Here is a 23,879-nt window from a genome sequence, read left to right as displayed (position 1 = left end):
AATTTCTTAAATGCACTGTTCTTGTTTCTACAATGGAGAAAGTTGCATGCAGGAATTTCACTCTGGGTTTCTTTCTTTTCAGACCTGTGTGTGGAATCAGAGGGAAAACTCTCATAATTAATCTGCCAGGCAGCAAGAAAGGGTCACAGGTAAGAAGTGTTCTTACTGGTCTGGTACTGAGGACCCATGATGAGTACCTTCCTTGTTCTGAATGGTAGAAAGTATCCACTACAACAGATTTTATAAAAGTGAATTGAAATGCATATTCATAAAGCTGAGCATGCCATCACTCAGTCAGGGATGATATCGTTCTGATCTGATTGAAAGTACTGTGTGACCAGGACAGCGTTTCCTGTACTGCAGGAGAGCGCTGACTGTAGCAGGCAGTGCTAATGAAGGGTCTAATGGTCCCTTACACTTCCTTCTTCTCTAGTCAAACCTGTACCTGATCCCTGTGTCGTCTACAGCTTCCGTGAAAGCTTTTTTTACACAGAAGCGAGAGGAAGGCCTAGTGTATGGTAGAACTTGCTGGAGTATGAAGAATATTCCCAATTTTGGTCGGGAAGAGGGGAAAAAAGGAACATAATTTTTAAGAGTCTGAGGATTTTTTAAAAATCTTTTGAATATTGATATCAGACCTTATACCCCTGATACAGTTTGTTTTCTTCCTGCATTTTGCTCAATTTGGACAGGGAAGTTAGGCTTTCTGGTTTTATTCATGCTTGCTTTCTGACTGTAGACCTGAGAGAAACACAATTAAACATCAGGAGGAATACTTTTTGTGTGTTAGTAAGGTTACATCTTTCCAGTGCTTGCTCTTTGTGTAGCTGGCTGATAGATCCAGAGAAACAGCCTTCACACAAACACTGTGAACCTGAATAGTGGGCTGTACAACCTGCTGCAAAACTGCTAAGGTAGATCCCCCATCAGTCACAAGAACGTATTTCTCCAGAGCTCAGACTTATGTCATGGCCTTGTTAAAACATGTCTTTACCTCTGACCTCTAAGAAACGCATACCTGGTAGTTTATCAACGTCTTCTGAACCAGTACCCAGTCACAGAGGAGGCAGTGCACTGCAGTGTTCGGAGGCACAGAGCTGAAGTCACTGTTGATTGATAGGCTTATGTCTGGGGATAAGTAAAGAATATTTATGTGGGCTGAAACCTGGACTGTGGGCTTCAGCCTGGAAGTTGAAGAGGGAATGGTTTGAATACTGTTCTCTTAGGCAGCCATCACAGGTTTTCAGATACGTTGTCTCGATGTTTCAGTTCAAGGACTCAGAAAGCCCTCCTGTGATTCTACCGTTCCTTAGAGCCTTCTTAAGAAATCTAATGAGACTCTGTAATTGAAAAGACATTTAAAAGCCGTCAAAACATGCAACAAGCATTGGAGGATGGTGGGGCAGGAGTACACCTACTTGAAAATCTTCCAGTTATGAGTGGGAAGTCATATGTGTACACATGTATTTAACGTGGCAAGGGGCCCCACATCTTTGAGAACTAGTGCACCAGTTAGAAGATTTTTTTACAGAAGTCTACACTTCTTTTGTTGAATTATGAAAGAGATCAAACAGCCTACAATCTCTAAAGGTTTCTGTTGTGTTCAGTAGCACTCCTAACATGCTAGGTACAGAAAAATTGTCATTTTCTGCCCTGAGGCACTCAGACTGTGAAGTTAGGTAAATTGTAGAAAGAGGATGAGGAAAAGAAATGGAAAAATGTTAATAAGTACTTTAACAATAGTTCACTATAAAGTAAGTAATAAAAAAAAAGCTATTCTGCTGGAAAAGAAAAAAATGTCGTATGATTTGATTTTACAAACATCTTTTTATAAACCAATGATTTATTTGTTCCTGTCATGTTGACACTCTGTTCTTTCACAATTTGTTTTAATATGGAACATCTTTAAAGTATCAGATTTCAGCTAAAATTTTTAAGATGAATAGTAGAGAAAGTTTTTCCTTATCAGGTTGGATCTCAAGAACCAAATAGGATGGGTTGTTGCCAGGAATTGCTCTCATTTCTGTCTTCAGTGACTTGCTAATTTCCTTTCCTTTCCATCGTATTAATACAGTCATATAAGAAGCTTATATAAAGCTATGAAATTGCAGCAGTATACATATTTCATGAATAAATTATTAAAATATTAGTAGAAAATGGCAGCAGTGTAAGTGCTCCATCTCAAAAACGGACACAATGCCAAAGGTGTTGTCTGCAGAGCATGTTTGTGTGGCCTGTACCACTGACTAAAGGTCTGTAGAATACTTCCATTTTTGTGTCGTTCTGTTTTCTTTTCTTTTTGCATTGTAAGAGGTATTTAATGTTATGAAAGAGGGCAAAGTGTGAAATTACCAGATGCTCATTGAAATCACTGGGTCTATGGCAATTGTCATAATTGTACTAACAATTGCCTAAAGCAATGAGTTTTTCAAATAGCAGGAGCTTTTGGAGTACTCGCTGGGAACCTATTAATCAACAGTCAAGCCAACAAAGCTTCAGTTCAGTGGTAGGAGTCGGGGACGTGCTTCTCTAATTAGTTAATCATTAACCTACCTTTTCCTGACTATTGGTCAGTTCACAGATTGTTGTCCTTGTTTACCACTTACTTGAGGTCTGCTTTTTTCTGAAGTGACGATGGTTGTATGCTTCAGTATTTTAAGCCGTTTTTAAAATAAAACTGTGGAGGCACAGTAAGTCTGAGGTTTACATTTACATTAGAAGTTATAATCCTTTACTATGTTTACTAATGTATTTTAATATATATTCATTATATACAGCATGTTATGCTCATCCAGTTTACTCCAGTTCTTCAGAGTGTCAAAATGAATGTTTAAATAATTTACAAATTCTATGAAGTAGTCTGACTTTTCATTACTCTTAAAGGAACAACTGAAAGGTGGGTTCTTATTTAGAAGCTTTGAGGGAATACAGTGTTTGAGAGTCATGTTTTTGACTTACAAAGTGGCTTATATAAACTAGTAATTTCTGATGGATGGTTTGCTCTTTTGTTTACTAAGTCATTTTTACTTATTGAAAACATTTGTTACAGTATCTATTTACAAAATATTTACCACTATTTATTTTCTGGATACTTTAAAATGTTGGAATACATTTTTTAAAATCTTCTTTATGCTTGAAACAAAACCAAAAACGAAGTGCAACAAAAGGAAAAATGTCAGCTTTCTCTGCCATCTTATATGTTCCCTAACTGCACTGCCATGGCGATTCATTCTTGTGACCCTGCCATCACTTTCCAATAATTTTTTTATACGCAGTCTGCTTAAATGACACGAAGACTCTTTATACTGAGGTGCCTGGGAGAAGGATTAGATAAAATAGTCATAAATTGAAGAAGGTAGATTCCAGCTGGATAAAAAGAAAAGAAAAAAATCACGTTGAGGGTAATTAAGCATTAGAACAGCTTGTCAGGAAGGGTTGTGGAGTCTCTGCCCTTGGATTTTTCAAGACTTGACTGAACAAAGCCCTAAGCAACCTGCCTGAATTCTGCCTTGACCCTGATCTGAGCAGAGGGCTGCAGCGTGTGATATCCTGAAGTTCCTCTTTGATTTGATGAAATACTAGTATATTTAGCAGCAGAGGTAGCTATATATGTATATGCCCATTATGGAACAAGGAGAACAGTTACACAGCATCTGCATTGTTGCTTTCTCCAGCCATATAAAATAAGCTTTCTAATTGGTTTTAAGATCATAGAGAAAGGAGAGGTTTAAAAAATATATTATTTAGGAACAGTTTTTTCTGAGGTACATAAAATTATAATGACAGCAGTGTAGTTTGTCATTCTTCCAGCATATAGGATAAGTCCAAGAATAAAAAGGGATATAATTAATTAAAAGTATAATTATGGAAACCCTTATGAATTGTTCTGTAATTGTGAAGGAACATAATAGGAATGATTTGAAGCTAATATCCCTGCAGGGATAGAGTTAATGTTTTTATTCTGCATTTTCATAGCATTCTGCCAACTGCTGTGAGCTGGTTTCTGTATTATGTATTCATGAAAATTTAACTCCTGTTTTCCAAAATTTTAATCCACTATTAGCTTAATTACAGTAGTCTCATTGTACAACTTACTATATTTGCATGAAAAAAGGTAAAAATATATAGTATGGTCCCTAGTTCTGGTTCTGAGGCTTTTTTTTACCCTCTATGAGAAATTGCATAAGGCATTTAAGGTTGTATTTATGATCAAGTGAAAAGATACATCTAAAGCCTGAATATCTTTTAAGACTAAATCTGAAAAATCCCTATTTACTTCTGCAGGTAACTTTTCACAGTCATTTCTCTCCTCCTTGTGCACAGGAATGCTTTCAGTTTATACTGCCAGCCCTACCTCACGCCATCGATCTTTTGCGGGATGCCATTGTAAAAGTAAAGGAGGTACACGATGAGCTTGAAGATCTACCTTCACCACCACCTCCTCTTTCTCCTCCTCCAACCACCAGCCCTCACAAGCAGACAGAAGACAAAGGGGTACAGTGCGAGGAAGAGGAGGAAGAGAAGAAGGATAGTGGAGTTGCCTCAACAGAGGACAGTTCTTCTTCACATATAACGGCAGCAGCCATTGCAGCTAAGGTGAGTCCGGGTTTTTTCCCTGAGACCCTTTAGTTTCTATCCCAGGTACTTTCCACCAATATTCATTTGCATGTTAAGACTATACATTGGCGCCTGTGTGGTCAAACAGATATATTTTAGGTACATTTTGTGGAAATACAGCTTCATAAAAATAAATCAATCCTGTTTTGGTAGGTGATATCAAATTTCAGTGGGAGATCCATATTGTTTATTATCTTGACAATTACATGCATTTTTATGGTACCATTCTGATACGACAGATTATTTGTAGTGCTTTTTTTTTATTCAAAGTACTCGCAGGCCTGAACATGCAAAGTCCAGTAGGTGGCATATTAAGGAATCGCAACAAAATTTTCTAAGGCAATGTTTTTAGAAACCAACATTTTCTTTTCAAAATCAATATTCTTTCAAAAAATAAAATGTTGGTTTCTAAAAACATTGATAAAAAGTGTTACAGACAGGTAGCAGGTTAAGTAAGAAGATATCCAGGCTACTGTGTTACAGTGTGCAGGTCTGCATAAGAGATGTGAAATTCTGCCACAAAACGAAATGTTATCACATTGTCTTTATAGCCTCGCTTTAGCCAGTAATTATAGATCAAAATTACTCAAAGCAAAATAATAAATTTGAGGCTACAAAAGGAAAAAATTAGATAGATACACTTGCAAATAATTTCAGGTCAAATTTTAAATATATTCCAAAGAAATATCATATTATTTGAAGCAACATATAAATATTTACTGCAGTTTTATGTCTTCAGTTTTCAAATTGAAAGACAATGTAGTCCTATGGGTTTGGAAAGGGTTTTTTCCAAACTGCTTTGTTCTATATTTACTCCACAGATTGTACTTTTAATTCCTGTTGTGGGAAATGAAAGTCTAAGTAACTAAAAACTGTATTACATAATTTCTAAACCAAAGCAGCAACATTCTAACACCAGAAATGTGAATTCAGGTCCAAGACATCTTGAGATTTCTAAGACTGGAGCTGGAGCTAAGACTCCAACTGCAGCTGGAGATCTCGTCCTTTTGTACAGAAAATCCTGATTACATACATCTTTACAGGGATGAATTAAGATAATTATCACTTGCAAGTTTGAGTTTTTATTAATGCAAATTTCAAATGGATTAATTTCTTTTTAAATAGGCAAAGAAAGATAATATGTGCAATTTTTAAAGGCAGAAAATACCTGAGATCTAAACTGGCTGTGTTCATACGAGCTTGGCATTTCAGTGTCACACTTGTTTTCACCTCATTCCCTTTCAGTCATTTGCTTGTATAGTTTCATGTTTTCCTGTCACCGTATTCATAGTTGTTATGTGTTGTGCATTAGAAGCATCCATCCTACACCAGTTCAGCTGTTATCATGGCAAAAGGTGAACAGCCCATCCCTGGTCTCATCAGTTCTTGCGATCGCGCAGCAGGCAGTGCGAGAGAACCGGTAAGAGACACTTCCAAGAGGCTTTTGCACTAACAGTAGCTAAAAATACACTGGCTGCCTCCTAGCCTACTGTGTGAACAGAGAGTGTTATTTATTCTAACAAAGACACATCAGTGCTATCTTTTGGAAAACATGCTACAGAAAATATTCTGTTTGAGATACAGGGCTAAACAAGGTAAAGTTGGTGTGCGTTGTCAGTTTGAATAATTTGGCTGCTGAGGCGATCATTGCTGTAAAGCCTCTGTTTCTGATTAGTCATTGGCTTTATCAGCTAATATAGTCAATAATTGAATATAATTAAAATAATCTTCTACAATTACTGCTTTAAAGCTATGAAATTTTGGTAACTTTTCGCCAATCGTTTGCCTTGCTTTGCTTTTTTCTCTCGATAGTTTGTCAACATAATACAGCATTTGCGCTGGCTGTTCATAGCTTGCTTTCATCACTTGCAGTTTCTCACTTATTTTTGTATTCTGTTTAGAAGTAGAATTTCTCAAAATCAGAAGAAAAGTCTTGAGGAGTCAGGATACAGTGGATTTATAAATTACTGGATTTTAGTGAACAGTAGGCAACTCTTTCAATGAATAGTAGAAAGAATTTAGTTTATTATAACCCAGGGGATTATAATTTGGGCTCTAGCAAAATACTATACTTTATTTTCCGTCTCCCAAAGGTTTAGTCTAGGCCTGAATCAGGATAGAATAACGGCTACAGTATCATTAGGAATGAAACGTAATTTACTGTATTAATAACTGTAGCTTAGAGAAAGCTAAGGAAGGCAGATGGCCTAGGGAGAGTTGTTCTGACCTGTTCATTTCATGTCAGCCACCAAATGGGGTGCAAGTTCTTGGGAAAATATGTCACTGGATTTGATGACCAGCGGCTGTACTTTCTTATTCCCTTAGGCAGATAGTAATTAATCTATCAGTCAAATAGTATTTAAAACATGTCTCTTCAAAAGTCGCTTAAGAAACGTGAAGGCTTTAAAGTTCACACACCTGATGATAAAACTATATATGTGTACATACAAACACACACACAGATTTATTCCAATAGGTTCATTTTTTTGAGTTGAGGTTATTAACCTAGAATTTGCACCATATTCTTCAGTTTCAGTAAAACAGCAAATTCAGCCTCTCTGAAGCATGCTGTTAAGCTGTCATCCAGGCTTCTGTGCCCTTTTGCAAATTGCTCGTGAGCTATTGTTCTGTGCCTTCTATAATCCAGATCAGGTTTTCAGACTCGGAGCAGGAAGTGGCTAGTTTCTCAAAGGGTTGTTGATTTTCTTTAAGCTGTACTTTCTCTATGTTTTTAAGACATTTTTGCTCTTGCATAACAATCATAGTAATTAACTATATGTATAAGTACAAAAAACTACAGCTTGTTTTCTTGGTACCTCACCAGCACTGCCAATCCTTGTTCCAGTCCTGAGCTAAAGAGAATAAAAAGCTTATATCTTTTCCTTTTTCCCCTTCTTGTCAACACAATCAGAAGACACAAATATTTAAACCGGTGTAAAAGTGCTTCTGGAAAAGGTCAGATCAGATAAAAATTGTAGAATCAATGACTGTTGGACATGGTGGATATCCTTCTGTGTAACTGCATTCATTTCTCATTAATTTCTTTCTCCATCAGTATGTTACAACAGGTTTTCCACCCCAGCTAATGCAAACAGAAGCTATTTTCACTGAACTTAGAGTTTTATTGTACCACATTGAGAGTTTTGAGAACTCTATCCTCTATTAAATTTGTTTGAAACTGGCAAATGAGTTGAAAAATTCTAGGGGGAGACATAAATACTCAGACTATGACTCTGTGAAAGTTTAAAAAAGTATTCTATCCAAAATGCAATAATATTCCTGCCCTTCCTTATTGCACATTTCCAGGCTCCAGGAAACAAAGAAATTTCTCATGATAAACCATCAACCTCTTTAACAGGCTTAACAAGAAGCTGCTTTGATGGGAGACTTAGATTGACTAAATTTAATTTCAGAAGGAAAGAAACTTCTTAAATGTAGGTGGGAAAAATGGCACATTCCCCATATCACGTCATCCCTTTCACTTACTGAATAGTGTATATATCCATTACATTTTTAAAAAATTTATGTTTATGCAGTATACATATTAGTACCTTCTCTGAAATCAGCAGCTTGTAGTGCTTTAAAAAGAACATTAATGCTGGTTTTAGCAATTCAACAGACTCCACTGTTGTATTAGAGGAATAAATCTATTGAGAGCAAAATTTGTAACGGTGAACTAACTTAATTCTCTCACTGAGATTCCGTGCCTGTGAAAGTTAGCAAGCTGAAACTTAGAGTTCTAGATAGGTTTATATATGGATTGTTTTATGGTAGTTGTATTTTCTGTGAAGGTAGTGATTAGAGAGTAATTCTCATTGAAATGAAATGCTGCAGTCACCTTTTCCCTTTATCTCCAGCTTCCTTTTCTGATTAATGTCCTGGCTGAAATTTTACTTAAATTGTAATTTTCTCACAGGCAAAAATTAGTACTTCACATGCAGTTCAATGGTGACTGGAACTGACTCAGTCACTTCGTTGCAAAGAGAGTTTTTATTCTGAAAAAGGTGATACTGAATACAATTTTAGAAGCAATGATTGATGGATATGGTAGATATTTTAAAAAAAATTTAAAAAAAAAAACCAGTTACATGCCTGAAGGGGATGAGACAATGTGTAATATCTTCTTACTCTAGAGTAACCAGATTAAACCCAGGGAGATCTGGATCATGGTATCATTTGCAAAGGCAATATTGTATTTGTATTGTGGGATCTTGGAGCATACAAAAGAGGTAATGGACAAATACACAATTGTATCAAGATATGTGCAGCTTTTTATCAGAGGAGGGTAAAGCAAAGATGTCTTATTTGAAGACTGAAAACTATACTTTCTTTTATTGTGTCTTTTTTATTTTATGCCTTTATCAAAATGAAAATTTTTTTGCTGTATTGTCCTTAGTCGTGGAGATTAAAAGGAAGCATTAAAAGTTGTAAGTAGTATTGGAGCTATGCCAATATAAAACTTAGGGATGTTGGTCCTTTTTTGCGTTTAACATATTTAAGATGGGATTTCAGGAAAAAAGATAACAGAAGGGAAATGCTGCTTCTGACTACAAACTGTTTGCATGATCAGAATATCATTCTGTTTACTTGTATTTATAGTATATCTCTAAGATACCATTTGCAAATTAGAATACTCCAAGTAGAGGCCAGTTGGGTACTGTTTCTGGAGAGGAATATATCCCCAGCAGAATCGTCCGTAGTGAAGAGAAACTCTGCTGAGTTCATCATTTATAGTGGAAATTGCAGCGTAAGTTACTTAGCCTTGAAAGATCCTCTGAGGAAAGTTGGGGTTTTTTAAATTTAAATGCTGACAGAAAGCGAGCAATACTGACAGCCAGGAAACACAGCAGTAGAGCAGAAAGCAGGCGGTTGGTGGCACACTGCGAACAAGATCTGTTTCCACACAACTTTCAAACACGCTATAAACATGAGAGTCTCTAATGGGTGGAGGAAGGTTTGTGGTGAAATAGGATCCCCTATGTGTAACCCATTATCTTTAAATCAAGGTTGCTAAGTTAGATATAGTCATTATTTATAGATGGGAACCAAGGGTGTTGAGGGGGGAAAAGGACATAAAAAAGCAATATTTAATGACTTGACCCTTAGGATTGGTCATTGTAACTGCACAGAGACAAGCAACAAAGCTGTCTTAATATTCCGACGCTGGTCCTAAGGATGCAACAGATTTTGAAAGTTAGGATTTAAACTTGTTCCTGGAGGTACTTCCAAGTGGCTCCTGTTTGCCCTACAGCCTTACTAGGCAAGAATGCTCAAAACGCCTACGTGCAGACTGGGTACAGCATCTCCATTTTAAAAAAAATCCTGGCTGGAAATGTCCAGTGTTAGTAGTTTGGCTTGTCACTGGATCTTCATCTCTTGCTTCCTTTTATTGTCTGCTACTGCTATTTCCCCCAAACATCGGGGTTCTTGTGGTGGTTCACTTGGAACTTGAGCATCAGGCTGAGCTAAGAAATTCTTAATGAGGAGAAATATCTTGAACTATGTGTATATGCATTCTGTCAAAGACCTTTGATTTCTACATTTTCTTGTCTGTTGTGATAGAAAAGTGAATTGCTGGAAGTAAGAGCAATCTGATCTTGTAGAAGTGCTGGCTCTGAAAAAGGAAGAGGTTAAAATCATGAAAATAAAATCGGTATAAACCTGTGTAGAGACTGTGTTATAGCAGAGTATCTGCTGCATTTTGTGTTGTAGAACTAATGTTAGAGATCAGTTCTTACCATTTTACACAAAAAATAAAAAGCTAATCATTATGTTAAACTAGCAATCCAGTCAATTGTAAAACCAGTGTGATATCTGCAGGACTGGGCCCAAATACTGCAGTAATAAGAAGTAACAGTCTTTCTAAGACTCAGTATATTAATGCTAAGGAAAGCTGTATTCTTAAATGCATTCTTCTACCTCTTTTCTTTGGAACTGGTGATAAAACTGAACAAAAGAGGCAGAAGATAAAAAATAATGATAGATTCATTTTTATTACTAAAAGTAAGACAACTTTCTCTACTTTGTAAATTGGTGTAATTCCATTTATTTAAGCGGCTTAATAATACCAGCTAAAGGATCGGTGCTGAAAATTCCAGCTTAGAAATAGCTGGCATTCTAATACCTTATGTGAAACAAACAAACAAAAATTTTATTTTTCCCGTCAGAATGCCTTTTAAACCAAGTGTTGGCTTTGGGTGTTAGTTTTAAGCGCCTGTACTCCCTCCAGAGAGGTCTGTAGCTTTTGCAACACAAACCTTACATCAAGAAGTTTTGTAGCTGAAATAAAGTCTTCAGTACATGGAATGAGGAGTATTTACTCACTGCGTGACATTTCTTATGAGAAATTTTCTGTCTACATGATGTTTCTTCAGAGGGGTTCAGTCATTGCTAATAAATGATTTTCTGTTCAGAATATTGTCTCCTAGTTAGAGAATGGGAAGTCTGCCTCCCTTCATGCCACAGTATAAATCACTGTTGGTCATTGTTGAGTTTGAAACAAAGGCTTAAGAGGAAAAACATTCCTTTCTTATTATTTCCTCTAGTAGTATGTCTGATTTATAGGTTTTTCAGGACAAATAGTATGTTCTATGCTACTTCAGTTAGAATATGATCTTATATATTTGCTAGGTATTTGTTACTAAAATTATGAGAACATGCCATTAACCACTGCCAGCACTGCGTATGAAGCGTGCAGACTGAGGAGTGGCGTATTCCTACATTTTTCGTATAAGGTTTTGAATAAGTTTTAAATACAGTGTATTTTTTACTCTTAATTCCATCTCTCTTCTTAAGATTCCAGATTCCATCATCTCTCGTGGTGTTCAGGTGCTCCCACGTGATACAGCTTCCCTCAGTACTACTCCTTCAGAATCTCCTCGTGCCCAGGCCACCTCTCGTCTCTCCACTGCATCCTGCCCAACGCCAAAAGTAAGTACATTTATGCCTTGCAAGCTCCATGCTCAGACATATAATCTGTCAGATTAATGTGTTGCCTCTGCTGACCAAGGTTGGTTCGCATGCAAGGGTTGTATCATTCTAAGTAACAGATAAATGCAAGGCAGAACTGTTCATTCCGTGTGTACTGTTGCACAATTTAATATGTGGGTCCGCCAACACATTATGGTTAGTGAAGTTTCATGTTAACTCTTGCAATAATAATCATGAATATCAAATTGTTAACACCCTGAATGTCTTTAATATCCCCAGGAACATAGATAATCCTGCCACTGAGTAACAACATTAAGCAAGTGGTATTTTATTGACAAAACCTGTGTGCAAATTTCTATCCTGGGCTGGGGCAGTTCTGTGCCCCACTTTATTATTGTTCAGTTTACGAGACTTTCAAACCAACTGGTTTTGCTCAAACTTAGATATTTGCTGCCTGACATTTGGAAACAAAAACCAGCCTAAATTGAATAGAAAGTTTTAATGCCAACCTTGTGGGATTATTCTTCAGTTCTTACTGATTACACTATACTATTTAATCATTGAGGTGAACTCTGCTGTGTTCTCTTTTTATCAAACTTTAAATAACATACATCAAAAACTAAGTGAATTGACCAGTGGCAAGGCCTGTAATGTTTACATTCAGCGTGATTCCTTTCAGCAGAAGAAAACTGTCTGAATTCGCTTTGTGTGTTCACATCACAAAGATCTTTCTGTGGCACCAGATGCTGACATGCTAATAGACCCATAGCAGATGGCGAACAATAACATTCTTCCTCATCTAATTCGTGATCCTTGAAGATTATTCTGCTTGCTGAAGTAATTGCCAGCATCTGCTAGTTCTTTCCTGCTGTCTCATTCTTTTCTGTCGGCAAACAAGATTTATTGGCATCCACCCATAGAAATGTTTTGGTTTAGCCTATGAGACTGTATTATGCAGTACTCACCTCCATTGTAATAGAATCAAAATTATTCTGATGGACAGCATACTTGACCGTCATTATATAGTCTACTTTTCTGACGAAGATGATCAGTGAATTCTATCTGCAAGCAGCTCCATCTTTTTTTTTTTTAGCTAAAAAATAGTCACTTGTCCAATGGCTTAAAAATAAAAGCTCAGAGCTTATTACATTAGAACACTCAGAGCAGAAGAGCAATACAAAACAGGGAAACGGCACTGAGTTTTATGCCTGTTGACAAAACAAAAGTGTCCAAAGAAACCAAAGCAGACCAGTAACAGGCATAAAAAAGAGACAGCGCTGCTAAGAAACAGCTCTAGATGAAGGCTATATATTTTCAGGAGGTTATCACAATGGAGTAAAGCTTATCTGTTGTGAAGCAGAATGCAGTCCTCTAGACTATGTTCAAAGATTCAGAGATTACAGGAGGAAACTACAAGAACTTTAAAACATATTAAAAATCTGAAACTCTTCCTTGGAAAATTAGTTGAGATAAGCTCTTGTAATTGGATCATGCTCTGGTATTCCGTGTTAAGCCCTGTTTTTCATGTATTACCGCAAAATCAGATTTTGTTCAAAATCTGTAAGACCACACCACTTTTATAAAGGAGCTGCCATGGAACATCTAGCTGGTCCAGCTTTTCTGTGATGTCTTTTGAAAGTGGGTGGTACAGGCTGATACAGAGAAATATCTAGGAAAGCCCAACTGGAAAATGAACTTGAAGGGTGATCTCATCTCTTCCTATTACCTAGAGGTAATAGGTATAAGTATAAGCTTAAATAGGTAATCAGTGTAAGCTGCTTTGCCACTTAGAGAGCTCTTGGTTCATTTTACTTATTACTTTAAAAAAAAAAACAACACAAAGACTACTCGTTACCTTTTCAGTCCTTATCAGTACCCTCAAGTTCTCAAACATCATCTGAATTTGTCAAGAAATTCATACTCTTCAAGATTGTCGATATGTCTAAATGTCTTCGCTTTGTTTTTCCTCCTGGATCCAGGCTTTCTAGTAATGCAGTATGAATTAAGTTCACACTGGTCCTCTTGATCCACACAGTGGATCTCTTTATTCTCACTAAGAATAAAGATAAATTGTACTTCAGCATCCAGTTGATATTCCAGGGTGTGTTTTTTTCTTCTTTAATCTGCAAACGCCTATCTTTTCAATATTCTCATGTGCTGGTTTAGGAACTCATTTCAGGGCTCCAAAACATGTAGATAGAAGCAAAGGAGAGGAAGTTTCGGGGGGGAAAAGAAAACAAAACACCAGCTCAATTTCGTTTTCTTTGATTATACATATTGTTTGGAGTGGTGGTCTAGCCATAGAGCGAGTGGCATGATACTTCTTTGTGAGTTACATATTCCAGTGTATTTTGTTGTACCATTTTCCTGTTGTATTTTTTTTGTCCTAAATGTACATAAACCCTTACATCTCTCTTACTGAATTTGCTGAATAGCAGAAAGTTGTGTGTGTGTCTCAGAAAAAAATCAAGTTTCTGCGATGATGGGAGCACAGCTATTGAATAAGCAGCAGGTTACTAATGCGTGGGGGTACTGGAGAGAAGGTATGGGAGAGTGCATTACTAATACTCTTCATTGATCTGTTAAAAGAAGTCTTTACCTCTCTGTAATTATATTTTTGAAAAACCTAATGTTGTTTATGTATACACACAGTTCATGTAGACAAAACAGAACTTTAATTTTAAATTTGCTTTACTGTTTAACATTTTATCTTTCGCATTTTCTGAAAATCTCTGTTCTTAACAAAGTAGTAAATGATGATTATTGAATTGGAACGTGCATATTTCAATCAGTACTCAAAAGTTTAATTTCCTGATAAAAGAAGTGATTATATTTTTCACTGTAGCCTCATGGAAGGTCAGAACTTCTCAAGACAAATTTCCACTGGGACTACTCTGTCTGTCATTAGGTACATCCCCAAAACTAAGCAAACTTGCTTTTGTTAGCTTTTAATAAATCTCTGTAGAACATCTTCCTTGTTCTCTAAATTGCGTTTCAGTTTCAAGCAAAATCCGCTGTGGCTCAGAGAGCATTTAAACTGTACTTATAGTAGATGGACTCATATATAGAGGCAATCTAAGTTTTACTCAGGGGAAAACTACACTAACAGTCCTCCCTTTTTCAGTCATTCAACCATAAAGTTGATAGTGATTGTGACAGATATTTTTATCTTCTACAATATAGTTTTGGTCTTTTTAAAGTTTTACTGCTTTCTCAACAATGTTAGATGAATTTACTGAATACTCACATGACAAAAATTTAGGATAACACAGTGCGGCTTGCAAGCTTTTCTTGTCATTTCCAATAGCTGCTCAGATTCTAAGATCTTACTGTATTTTTGTGTGTGTTTGTGGTTGGCATTTTTGTGAAGATAAATGCAATGTTCTTTTCAGATACAAAAGCAATACACTATCTAGTGTGAAAAACCTTTTACAAATATGGGGAAAATTTTTATGTTTGCATTAATAGTGACTCTTGGGGCCTTTTAAAAACCTACAGTAAAAAATTTTAGATCTGTAACTTCATATAACTTGAAAGAATATATCCAGAGGAACTGACTGAGTCATTCCTTCAAACTTCTGGTTTTGTTCTACTAAGAGTAGGTGATAAGGGAGGTGATATTAGCATAAAAGAATATTACAGCTTTCAAGCAGAAAGTCTTCGCTTCTCCACACATAAATGGTGTAATCAATATTTAATTTTTGGCAATGTTGTGTGTCAAAGTCAAAGGAAGCAGATACAGAAGACCAAGGAGAGGTTTTAGGTTATGACAAGGAATACATTTCAGTGACAAGAGGTGTTCAAAGTATTTCACTTTGCAAGATCATCAGTCTCACTGGTGTTCAGTTCTTCCACTTCAACGTGCAAAGTTTCTTTTAGTGTTGTCTTTGATCATGGAGGATCCTAAGGAATATAGTACTTTTAAGATGAGATCATTTTTTTTCTTTTTCCATCTTGCTACTTCATTCCTGACACTCCTATCGATTTTTTAAGTTACTCTGAATGAGTCAAAACTCTCAGTGGTTTTAAGTTACATCCTTACATATTTGTAGTTGTGATAGATAGCTTTTTATTCCTATATAAAAAAGGTCTTTAGGCTCTATCTTACAGCTAAAATGAGCAAGCAAGGCTACTTTTCTAAAAGGTTTTTAGATTCTAGCAGAATGGTCAGCTCATCTATCCGGTGCTCCAGCCCCACTTCTGTAGCACAGTACATTTAATTCTGCTAGTTGATTCTGCTCTTTGATCACTTTCTGTAACTTTCTGTAGCTGTCTCCTATAAGAACTGTTATCTTTATCATTTGTAAGTTGACATTCACTTAAAGACCTAATATTCCTGATGTAAAAAAATCTGATACTTGTAATTTATGTAAATGTTTCAGTTGCAGAGAATTTCTGAAATAAAAAGCCTATAAAAATACATTAAACAGTTTTTTTAAAAAATAAAAGGCTGGTAGGACTTATTTTTGTGGCGAAAAATATTTTCTTACATCAGTCGTCTCTCATTCTTGCTACCAATGAAAAATGATGCTTTGAACACCTTCTGTCATGAATCATAGCTTTAATGTTGAATGTGCACGTTGGTGTAACTTTTTCCTGCAAATTAAATTAATTAGTTACACATTAATACTAAACCTAATTATGGCTTATGTTTTCAGTCTAGTGTTGTGACTTTTAATATACGACTATTATGTGAAGTAATGACATTAGTCGATGGGAGCAGGTGGAGTTGGGAAGTTGCGTTTGCATCAATTATTGTTACAAATTTTTCAGTAGAAATATTCAGTATTTTTCAGCAGAAGTATGATCAGGTTTCTTACCAGAAATTCTTAGTTAATAATGAGGTGCTGTTCAGGACATGATTTGGCAAGCTGTAGTTCCATCCATAGGGTAGATATTTTGTGTACATTGAGTGCGTTAAATTTTGTATTTGTTATCTTGATTCCTACTATTTCTTCTTAAGGTAGTCATCAAGGTGAAAACAATATGGCAAGTATGTGAATATATTTTAAAGTTTGTACACATACGCTAAATTCCCAAGTAACAATTTTTTCTTTATTCTATTTTAAGTTTGCATAAGCTATAGTTTTTCTTACCTAGGAACTTGCTTGAGTAAGTAGCAAGTGCTTTGGCACAGCTATTTAGCTGTTATACAGTTGAGGAGCATGGAAAAGCGGAAAGGATGTTTTAAATTGTTAGGATGATCTGAGTAGGTGAAATCACACTCCGAGCACTGCAATGGTTTCTTGATTTTTTTGGTAAACCAGGTTGCTGTTCATAGACACATGGGCTTAGATAGATCCTGCTAAGAATTCCAATGTTTTCTTGATTATTTCTGGGGTTTATTTCCTCTTAATTTTTTTCAGTGCACACATTTCAGGATTACAAAAAAATATATTTAGTGAAAAGAGATGCTGAGATAATGTATATTGGAGTAGAAAGTAACCAGGGTTGCCTTAAGATGAGCAATTCTGCTTACTAATGCACGTCAGTCCACCTCCCAGGTTCTCCTCAATACAGTGCAGCAGTGGTTTTCAAATCAATTACTAATTAAGATAGTATAATATTTTTTATATAATGTTTGCCTTTTTTCCTTATTCTTTAAATGTATTGTCCTGACAAGTCTTTATTTTTATTTTACATTTTGGTTAAAAAAACAGGATGGTTGTTAGTTAAAAACATTAAATGCCACAGCTTCAAAAGTGAGACATTGTAACTAAGAAAGAAACAGCTTGGTATGCTTGGGGTATCAAAAAAAAACCACAAATACATCATAAATAATAAAAGCAGAGCCTACTAAAATCCTTTCTAAAATGGAAGGTTCACTTTGTAGGAAGGCTGAAAAATACAGGGGTAGGGTTTTTGTAGTTTTTTGTTAGTTCCAAAACAGATCCATCAACAAGTCTCCAGAGAGGTAGAATAAAGATTTGTGTCATCAAGTTTAAGCTGAATGTTGAATTTCAGTAGAGGTACTTATTTGGCTTAGTTTTATTTACTTTTTTCTTTAATATCTGTTTTTCAAGTAGCACCATATTAATTGTTAACTGGAGTCTGTATTAAATAGTATAGCAGTGCCAAAATCCAGTTCCCTTCCTTGTCTCATGCCCAAGAACTGTTTATAGCAGGGATAAAGAAGGATGTTGTAGTAGTTGGGGGTTGGCTACCTTTACCAATTCAGAGCATCCAGAACAATTATTGAATTCATAGAATCGGCTACTTTTCAGATCTGTTGTATACTGAATCATATAAGGAAACTCTAATGTGCAAAATTTCCCTATATTTCTCTTTCTTACTAACCAGCTGGTATTTTGTTAAGCTACAGAATTTCATTCTTTTTCCTGAGTCCAGTGAAACTTTCAGACAAGTCAGAAATAAGCTTCTTGGTCTTTCCCTGAAAATAGTTATTTTTTCAAATTTTAACTGTTCTGCTTGTGTATCCCTCCAGAAGAGAATAACCTTTCACTACAGACATCTTGGCTGACATACGTGTTGCATGAGTACTGATCTATGTATGCTTATGCTGCATCAGCTTGTCAGTTCCTCCTTGAAATGTTTTTTTAAATTATCTTTTGGAGCAAGAGGTTTTGGTTATTACTATGCTTTCTTCAAATGCCAAGTGATTTTTCTCAAATTCTGGTAACTTCAGTTTGGCATTGCTTTAAGTAAAGGAAAAGATGTTCATCCTTCTTGCATTAGTTTCCTTACCCACACCTGTTCAGTTCCTATCCAAAATAAATCTCTGGTTTTAACTCTGATGTATCACAAGATGAGGGGTTTTGGGTTTGGTTTGGTTTGGTTTGGTTCTTTTCCAAACAGCAATATAGTGTTACATCTGTCTTTCATCCAGTTCCTTCATTTAGAAATTACTGTGAATGCACCTCTACAGAAACATGTGCTAGCTCCATTTTCAATATATCTGGTTCTGGTCTTGTCACCAGTGCTCGTTGAGGCTGTTGGTGGCTGGTGATCATTTTGATGTCTTGCTGGAGTTGGCTTCTTGGAGCAATATTAACTTCCTGTCTCCATTCTCTTTTCCTTGGGGATATTAGTTCTTATTTCCTGTGCCAACTTCTTTCTTCATGAAATATGGTTTCAAGAGTAAAACTATGCATCTGTGTGCCGAATATTCATATAGCCACATGTTCTGTTTGTTGGAATTTGGTTTTCTGGTGCTCCTCTTTTTTGGTATCTCAGTCCCTGCTAATCTGTAATTTCAGCCATTCATACATTGACCTGATCTTAATCAACAGCTCAGGTATGGGCAGGCTTGCTTCTGTCCCTTCAGTGACTATTGACATAATAAATGGTCCACATCACTTACTGCTGTGTTCTTTCGTTGTGAAAGGATCAGAAATTTTAAAAATGTACTTGCAAGGAATAGACCATGATCCTCTTTCTTCTAGTTGCTTCTTTCGTATTTTAGTAAATATTTTAGGAACAGTGTAGCATAGCTCAATGCAAGATATTATAGGAGAGGTAGGTGATGTTATTTTAAAAAAAAGAATTTCAGTCTCATATCTAGGTACTCAAAACCACAAAGATACATGCATTCAGTAGTCTGTCCAGCATTCAGGCACCCATATATGTGTACCTACCTGGTATGGTCAGAATTCCTTGAAATGATCTATAGACTATGGGGCACCATCAAGTCCTCCACAAGTTCCCCAGGTTTCTTCTTATGCTGGTATCCATTAATGCAGTGTTGGATGTGCCTTTTATACTCTTTAGGAGCTGACAGTTAAGGGGATATTTGGCTCTCCATCAGGTTCTACCTCTTGAATATGTGAGATTTGCTCACTGGCCTGTGTTTTCCTTATCTAAACCTGCTTTTTACCTTTCAAACATCATCTTTCAGTGGCTCAACTCTTTGTTTTGGTCTGTAAATCATTTTAGGTTGTCTTGTTTTACTGAAGCCGCACAAAGTGCTGTGAACTAAATTAACTACTGATCTGTGTGCCATCAACATGTTTTTCTTAAATCCCTTCTGCTATGCTTTCTGGTGCTTCCACATCCATACATTTCCATTTTTTCACTACTCTTAATATATCTGTTAGTTATTCAAGGACTATTCTTATGCAGAAGTCTATATTAGCTTGATTAGCTTGCTATTGAAGCATCCTGATATCCTGTCATGCTTCTACAGATATGCAGTATAATAAAAATAGTCCATTTCAATACACATGCAACCCAAAGTGCTGTAAAAAGTGGTGGTAGTCTAGCAGCAGCAGCAGCAAGCAGTTATGTGTTCACAGGAGGCAAAACTAAAATTTAGACCAGGAAAGCTATTTCAAGGCATGCATGTTCCTGTGGTTCATGTATTTTCTGCAGTAAAAGTTTGCTGGTTCCATTGCAGATGTGGTTTAACTCCAGCCAGCAACTAAGCCCCACACCGCTGCTCGCTCACTGCCCGCCAGTGGGGTGGGGCAGAGAATCAGAAGGGTAGAAGTGAGAAAACTCGTGGGTTGAGATAAAGACAGTGTAATAAGTAAAACAAAAGCTGCGCGCGGAAGCAAAGCAAAACAAGGAACTCATTCACTCCTTCCCACGGGCAGGCAGGTGCTCAGCCCTCCCCAGGAAAGCAGGGATCCATCACCCATAACGGTTACTTGGGAAGGGAAACACCATCAGTCCAAACGTCCCCCCTTCCTTCTTCTTCCCCCAGCTCTATATGCTGAGCATGATGTTATATGGTGTGGGACATCCCTTGGGTCAGTTGGGGTCAGCTGTCCCAGCTGTGTTGCCTCCCAACTCCTTGTGCACCCCCAGCCTACTCATTGGCAGGACGCTGTGAGAAGCTGAAAAGGCCTTGACTCTGTGTAAGCCCTGCTCAGCAATAACTAAAACATCCCTTTATTATCAACACTATTTTCGGCACAAATTCAAAACATAGCGCCATATTAGCCTTCTACTATGAAGAAAATTAACTCTATCCCAGCCAAAACCAGCACAGAGAGAAGCAGGAATCTAAACCACAGACATTGCTTTTGTCATGGATGATGTAAATATGGAATTGCTTTCAAGTTGTAGGTTCTTTAGTGAGCGTACTAGTGGTGCCTGAAGTCCAGTTTCACTTTTGAAAAGGTTTTTAGGAAATAAGGGAGTTAAAAGTAAATTATACCTCCTGGTTCTATGAATCTTATCTCCTGTTTTGGACACTATCTAATACTATTTAATGTTGTAATATGTAACACCATCCAAGCCTGGCATACTGAAAATAGTTTTTCCCTCTGCATGGCTGACTCCAGCCATGTTTTAGAACCTCACTATCTCATTGGTCAATCTGCATTCAGTTGCCTTTGTGCCACTCTTGGCCTTTTAACTTAAATAAGGCCAATCTTTTCTTGATCGTGTATTCATTCCTCAAATAGACTTATAAGGGGGAGGCATAGAAACGTTCAGATTTCATTTTTATTAATTAACTAAGTCAAACTCCTTCATTTTCATCCTTGTAAAAAAGACTCCTTCAAAAGTCTTTTCCTGCATTTGTTGTAGATGTCACCTTCCTTGGAGTGATCAAAACTATTTATGCCCTTATACGGGATTTTACTGGTGTTTTGTACAATGGCTTTATAATCTCTGGGATTTTCCAACTGTTAAGCCCTTGCCCACGTAGCAAAGATGCTTGTTAGTTCAGAACTTGGTGTTAAATTTCAATCAATTTCTTTTACAGCAATCTTCAATGTTATCAAATACCTGCTGATGAGATTACTTCAGTAATCTGTAATGATGATGCCTCCTGTATTTATCTGAGAACAATCCTAACTTTTGTGTCAAAATCATTATTGAAAATATTAGATATGGTCAGTTTCTACATCACTCCTTTGCAAACTATGTTCATAACTTTTCTTCTGCCTGTTCCTCTTTCAGCAAAATATATTGTTACCTTCCAACTAGCAATTTCCTTGCCCTCCCAACAATTGTCTTTACTTCTATATGTTCCTGTCCTACATTTCATCTGTTTATAAAAGCCGTTGTCTCATCAAAACCAATACATAATTCTCATTGATTTGTTCCCCTATCATGTATTCTCATTGCTAACCAAATTCAGGCAAGGTATTATTTTTCATTACCTAGTTCACCGTTGATGTCTTCCCGACCTCAAATGATAGCATTTCTACTTTCTCTGTTTGTGTGTTTAAGGAATCTTTTACTCCTCATTTTAAATTCCTTTAACTCCATTTTATACTTAACAATTTCTAGCTTAGACGAAACAGTATCTTTTATTTTCATGTCTGCCAGGCTGTCTGTCTAGACCTAGTGGCCTTCTCGGCATGGTTTTTTGTTCTTCTCCACATAAGAAAACAAGAGTCCAAGTATTCAGTTTCAAGAATTTATTTTGGCTGTCTGTCAAAATATCTTCAGTTAGAATGGTACTTTTGCAAAAGGCTGATGAAAGGTGGTCATTTGTCTCCCTTGGTAGATAAAACTGTTGTCTGTTGATACAGAAAAGTGTATTTTTCAAGGTCATTCTTATTTGAATTGAGTACCTGCTCACTTTGGATCTATTGAAAATATTTCTCATTTGAGAGCAAATCGGTCTTCATATAGTAAAGCAATTAGGCAATCTCATTATAGTATAAAACTGCGCAGTCATTCTATGTCTTATGTGATAACAAAATAAACCTCTTCAAGAAGTTAGCTGTTTATCTTAAAAAAAAAAAAAGTTTGAATCTGATTGCAAGGCTCATGTAGACCATTGTGTGTGTCACATCTCCTGCTTTTGCATGGAGCTTACAAGATACCTTCTACAAGACATAGGAGACATAGGCCTTATCTCAATTCTGAGAATTTTTTGCAATAACTTTTTTATATCAATGTCTTGTTTGTGGTATCTTTTTTTGCCCAAGCAGATAGGCTTTCTCTTCTACTAAATGCTAGTTCTCAGAATCATGTTACTCTTGCATTTATAGGTCAGCACAGAAACGCATCACATGTGAATATAGTCATTCATCTATTTGTCTTTCCAAGACACAAAAGACAAGACATTGTCATTTAGGACTTAGCCTGAGCAATTGCTGTGAGAATTAAGAGTTTCATTCGTTAAGTAGATTCTGACATCATATTGATTCCCCAAGTTTTTGAACTGTAGCTATTTTTAGCAAGTATTTCCCCAGAAGGTTTTGAGAAAAAGCTACACGATGCTTTCTCTTTAGCATTCTTCTGCCACGTTCCCATGCACTAGTTCCTGGCTGGAAAAGGAGAACATGCACCCTACTTAGTATGTGGCCTAATGCTCTCATTTATGCCTATTGGTGTGCGTAGTCCTCATTCTATGCATCTCTATTCCTTAGGATAATTGTGGTTTTTTAAACAAGAACTGTGCATATATGTGTACATGTAATCTTTTATGACAGCTGAGCCTAGGTACTGTGCACCCATACCAGAGGAATATGTGTGCGCTATGTCAGTGCTGCTTTACTTGCTCTTGTGATGTAATTCCACTCTACCTGTTCTACGTGCAAGAAATGACAGTTTAGAGTACCTCAGATGAAGAGCAGTCACTGAGCAATGAGATGCCCTATAGCCAATTTATCCAGAAAGGTTAGAAAGCATTATTTTAATCCCTAACATACCAAGTTCATTCCATTAAATAGTCCCGTTAAACTGTAACAATCACCAAGCATCAACAAACAGTACTAGGAAATAAGGAAACAAAGCTGATGGAAAAGGTAATGGTTTTTAAAATCAAAAGAAGATTCATCACAATCTTTTGTCCAGCCTTCTCATAAACAGCCAATCTAAATTTGCTAACGCAATTCATTTTAACTTCTTTGTCTGCTTACCCCTCTAATTGCCTCCTTTCTCACAGTGTATGTTAGAAGCCCTTTATTTTGCAATTCATGTAAGGTTTAGGTCAGTGCTTATCCAACTCTGTATTCTGGAACTGCAAGGACGATTTAGTGTGTGCCAAATGCATTGCCTGTGTTTGAGAAAATTCTTATTTGGTTGTTCCACTTTTCATTTACTAAAATATTGATCATAGGTTGTTCCCCCTGTTTTAATTTTCTACGTGCAACAGGAAAAGGGAGAAGGCACTATAGTCTTCAGGGAATTGTCCCATTTTGAACATCAGCAATCAGTTCAACTAGTTTTGTTTGTGCCTTGAAGAGATTGTGTCAGAAAAGAGAGTATTTAAATCATGACAAAATTCTGATGATGTGTTAAAATGTGAGTTCAAAATTGTGTGGCTGTGAAGATATTCTGCCATTCACAGATGCCTCAAGATTAGAATATGTTCAGAAGGTTAATAGTGATGATGATTCAAGTGAATCCCCATATTACACTCAAAATTTGTCTTTAATGTCTGAAATGAACTGCCTCTATTTTGTTCA

General features: G+C 36.5%; 1 protein-coding gene across 11 annotated transcripts in view; it reads left to right on the top strand.

The window, feature by feature from the left end:
* GPHN (gephyrin) overlaps positions 1-23,879 on the top strand; it is a 308,628-nt gene that overhangs the window by 187,252 nt on the left and 97,497 nt on the right. For 7 of the 11 annotated variants that reach the window (XM_075103174.1, XM_075103171.1, XM_075103169.1 and 4 more), the window contains 4 exons: positions 83-149; positions 4,324-4,596; positions 5,930-6,037; positions 11,413-11,547. In XM_075103174.1, the coding sequence (XP_074959275.1) occupies positions 83-149; positions 4,324-4,596; positions 5,930-6,037; positions 11,413-11,547 (583 nt within the window). The remainder of the gene's footprint in view (positions 1-82; positions 150-4,323; positions 4,597-5,929; positions 6,038-11,412; positions 11,548-23,879) is intronic. The other 4 variants (XM_075103177.1, XM_075103175.1, XM_075103176.1 and 1 more) reach the window with 1 other exon arrangement.

The sequence above is a fragment of the Phalacrocorax aristotelis genome, chromosome 9 (genome assembly GCF_949628215.1).
Source record: "Phalacrocorax aristotelis chromosome 9, bGulAri2.1, whole genome shotgun sequence".
Lineage (NCBI taxonomy): Eukaryota > Metazoa > Chordata > Aves > Suliformes > Phalacrocoracidae > Phalacrocorax > Phalacrocorax aristotelis.
This window is presented reverse-complemented; position numbering and strand designations above follow the sequence as displayed.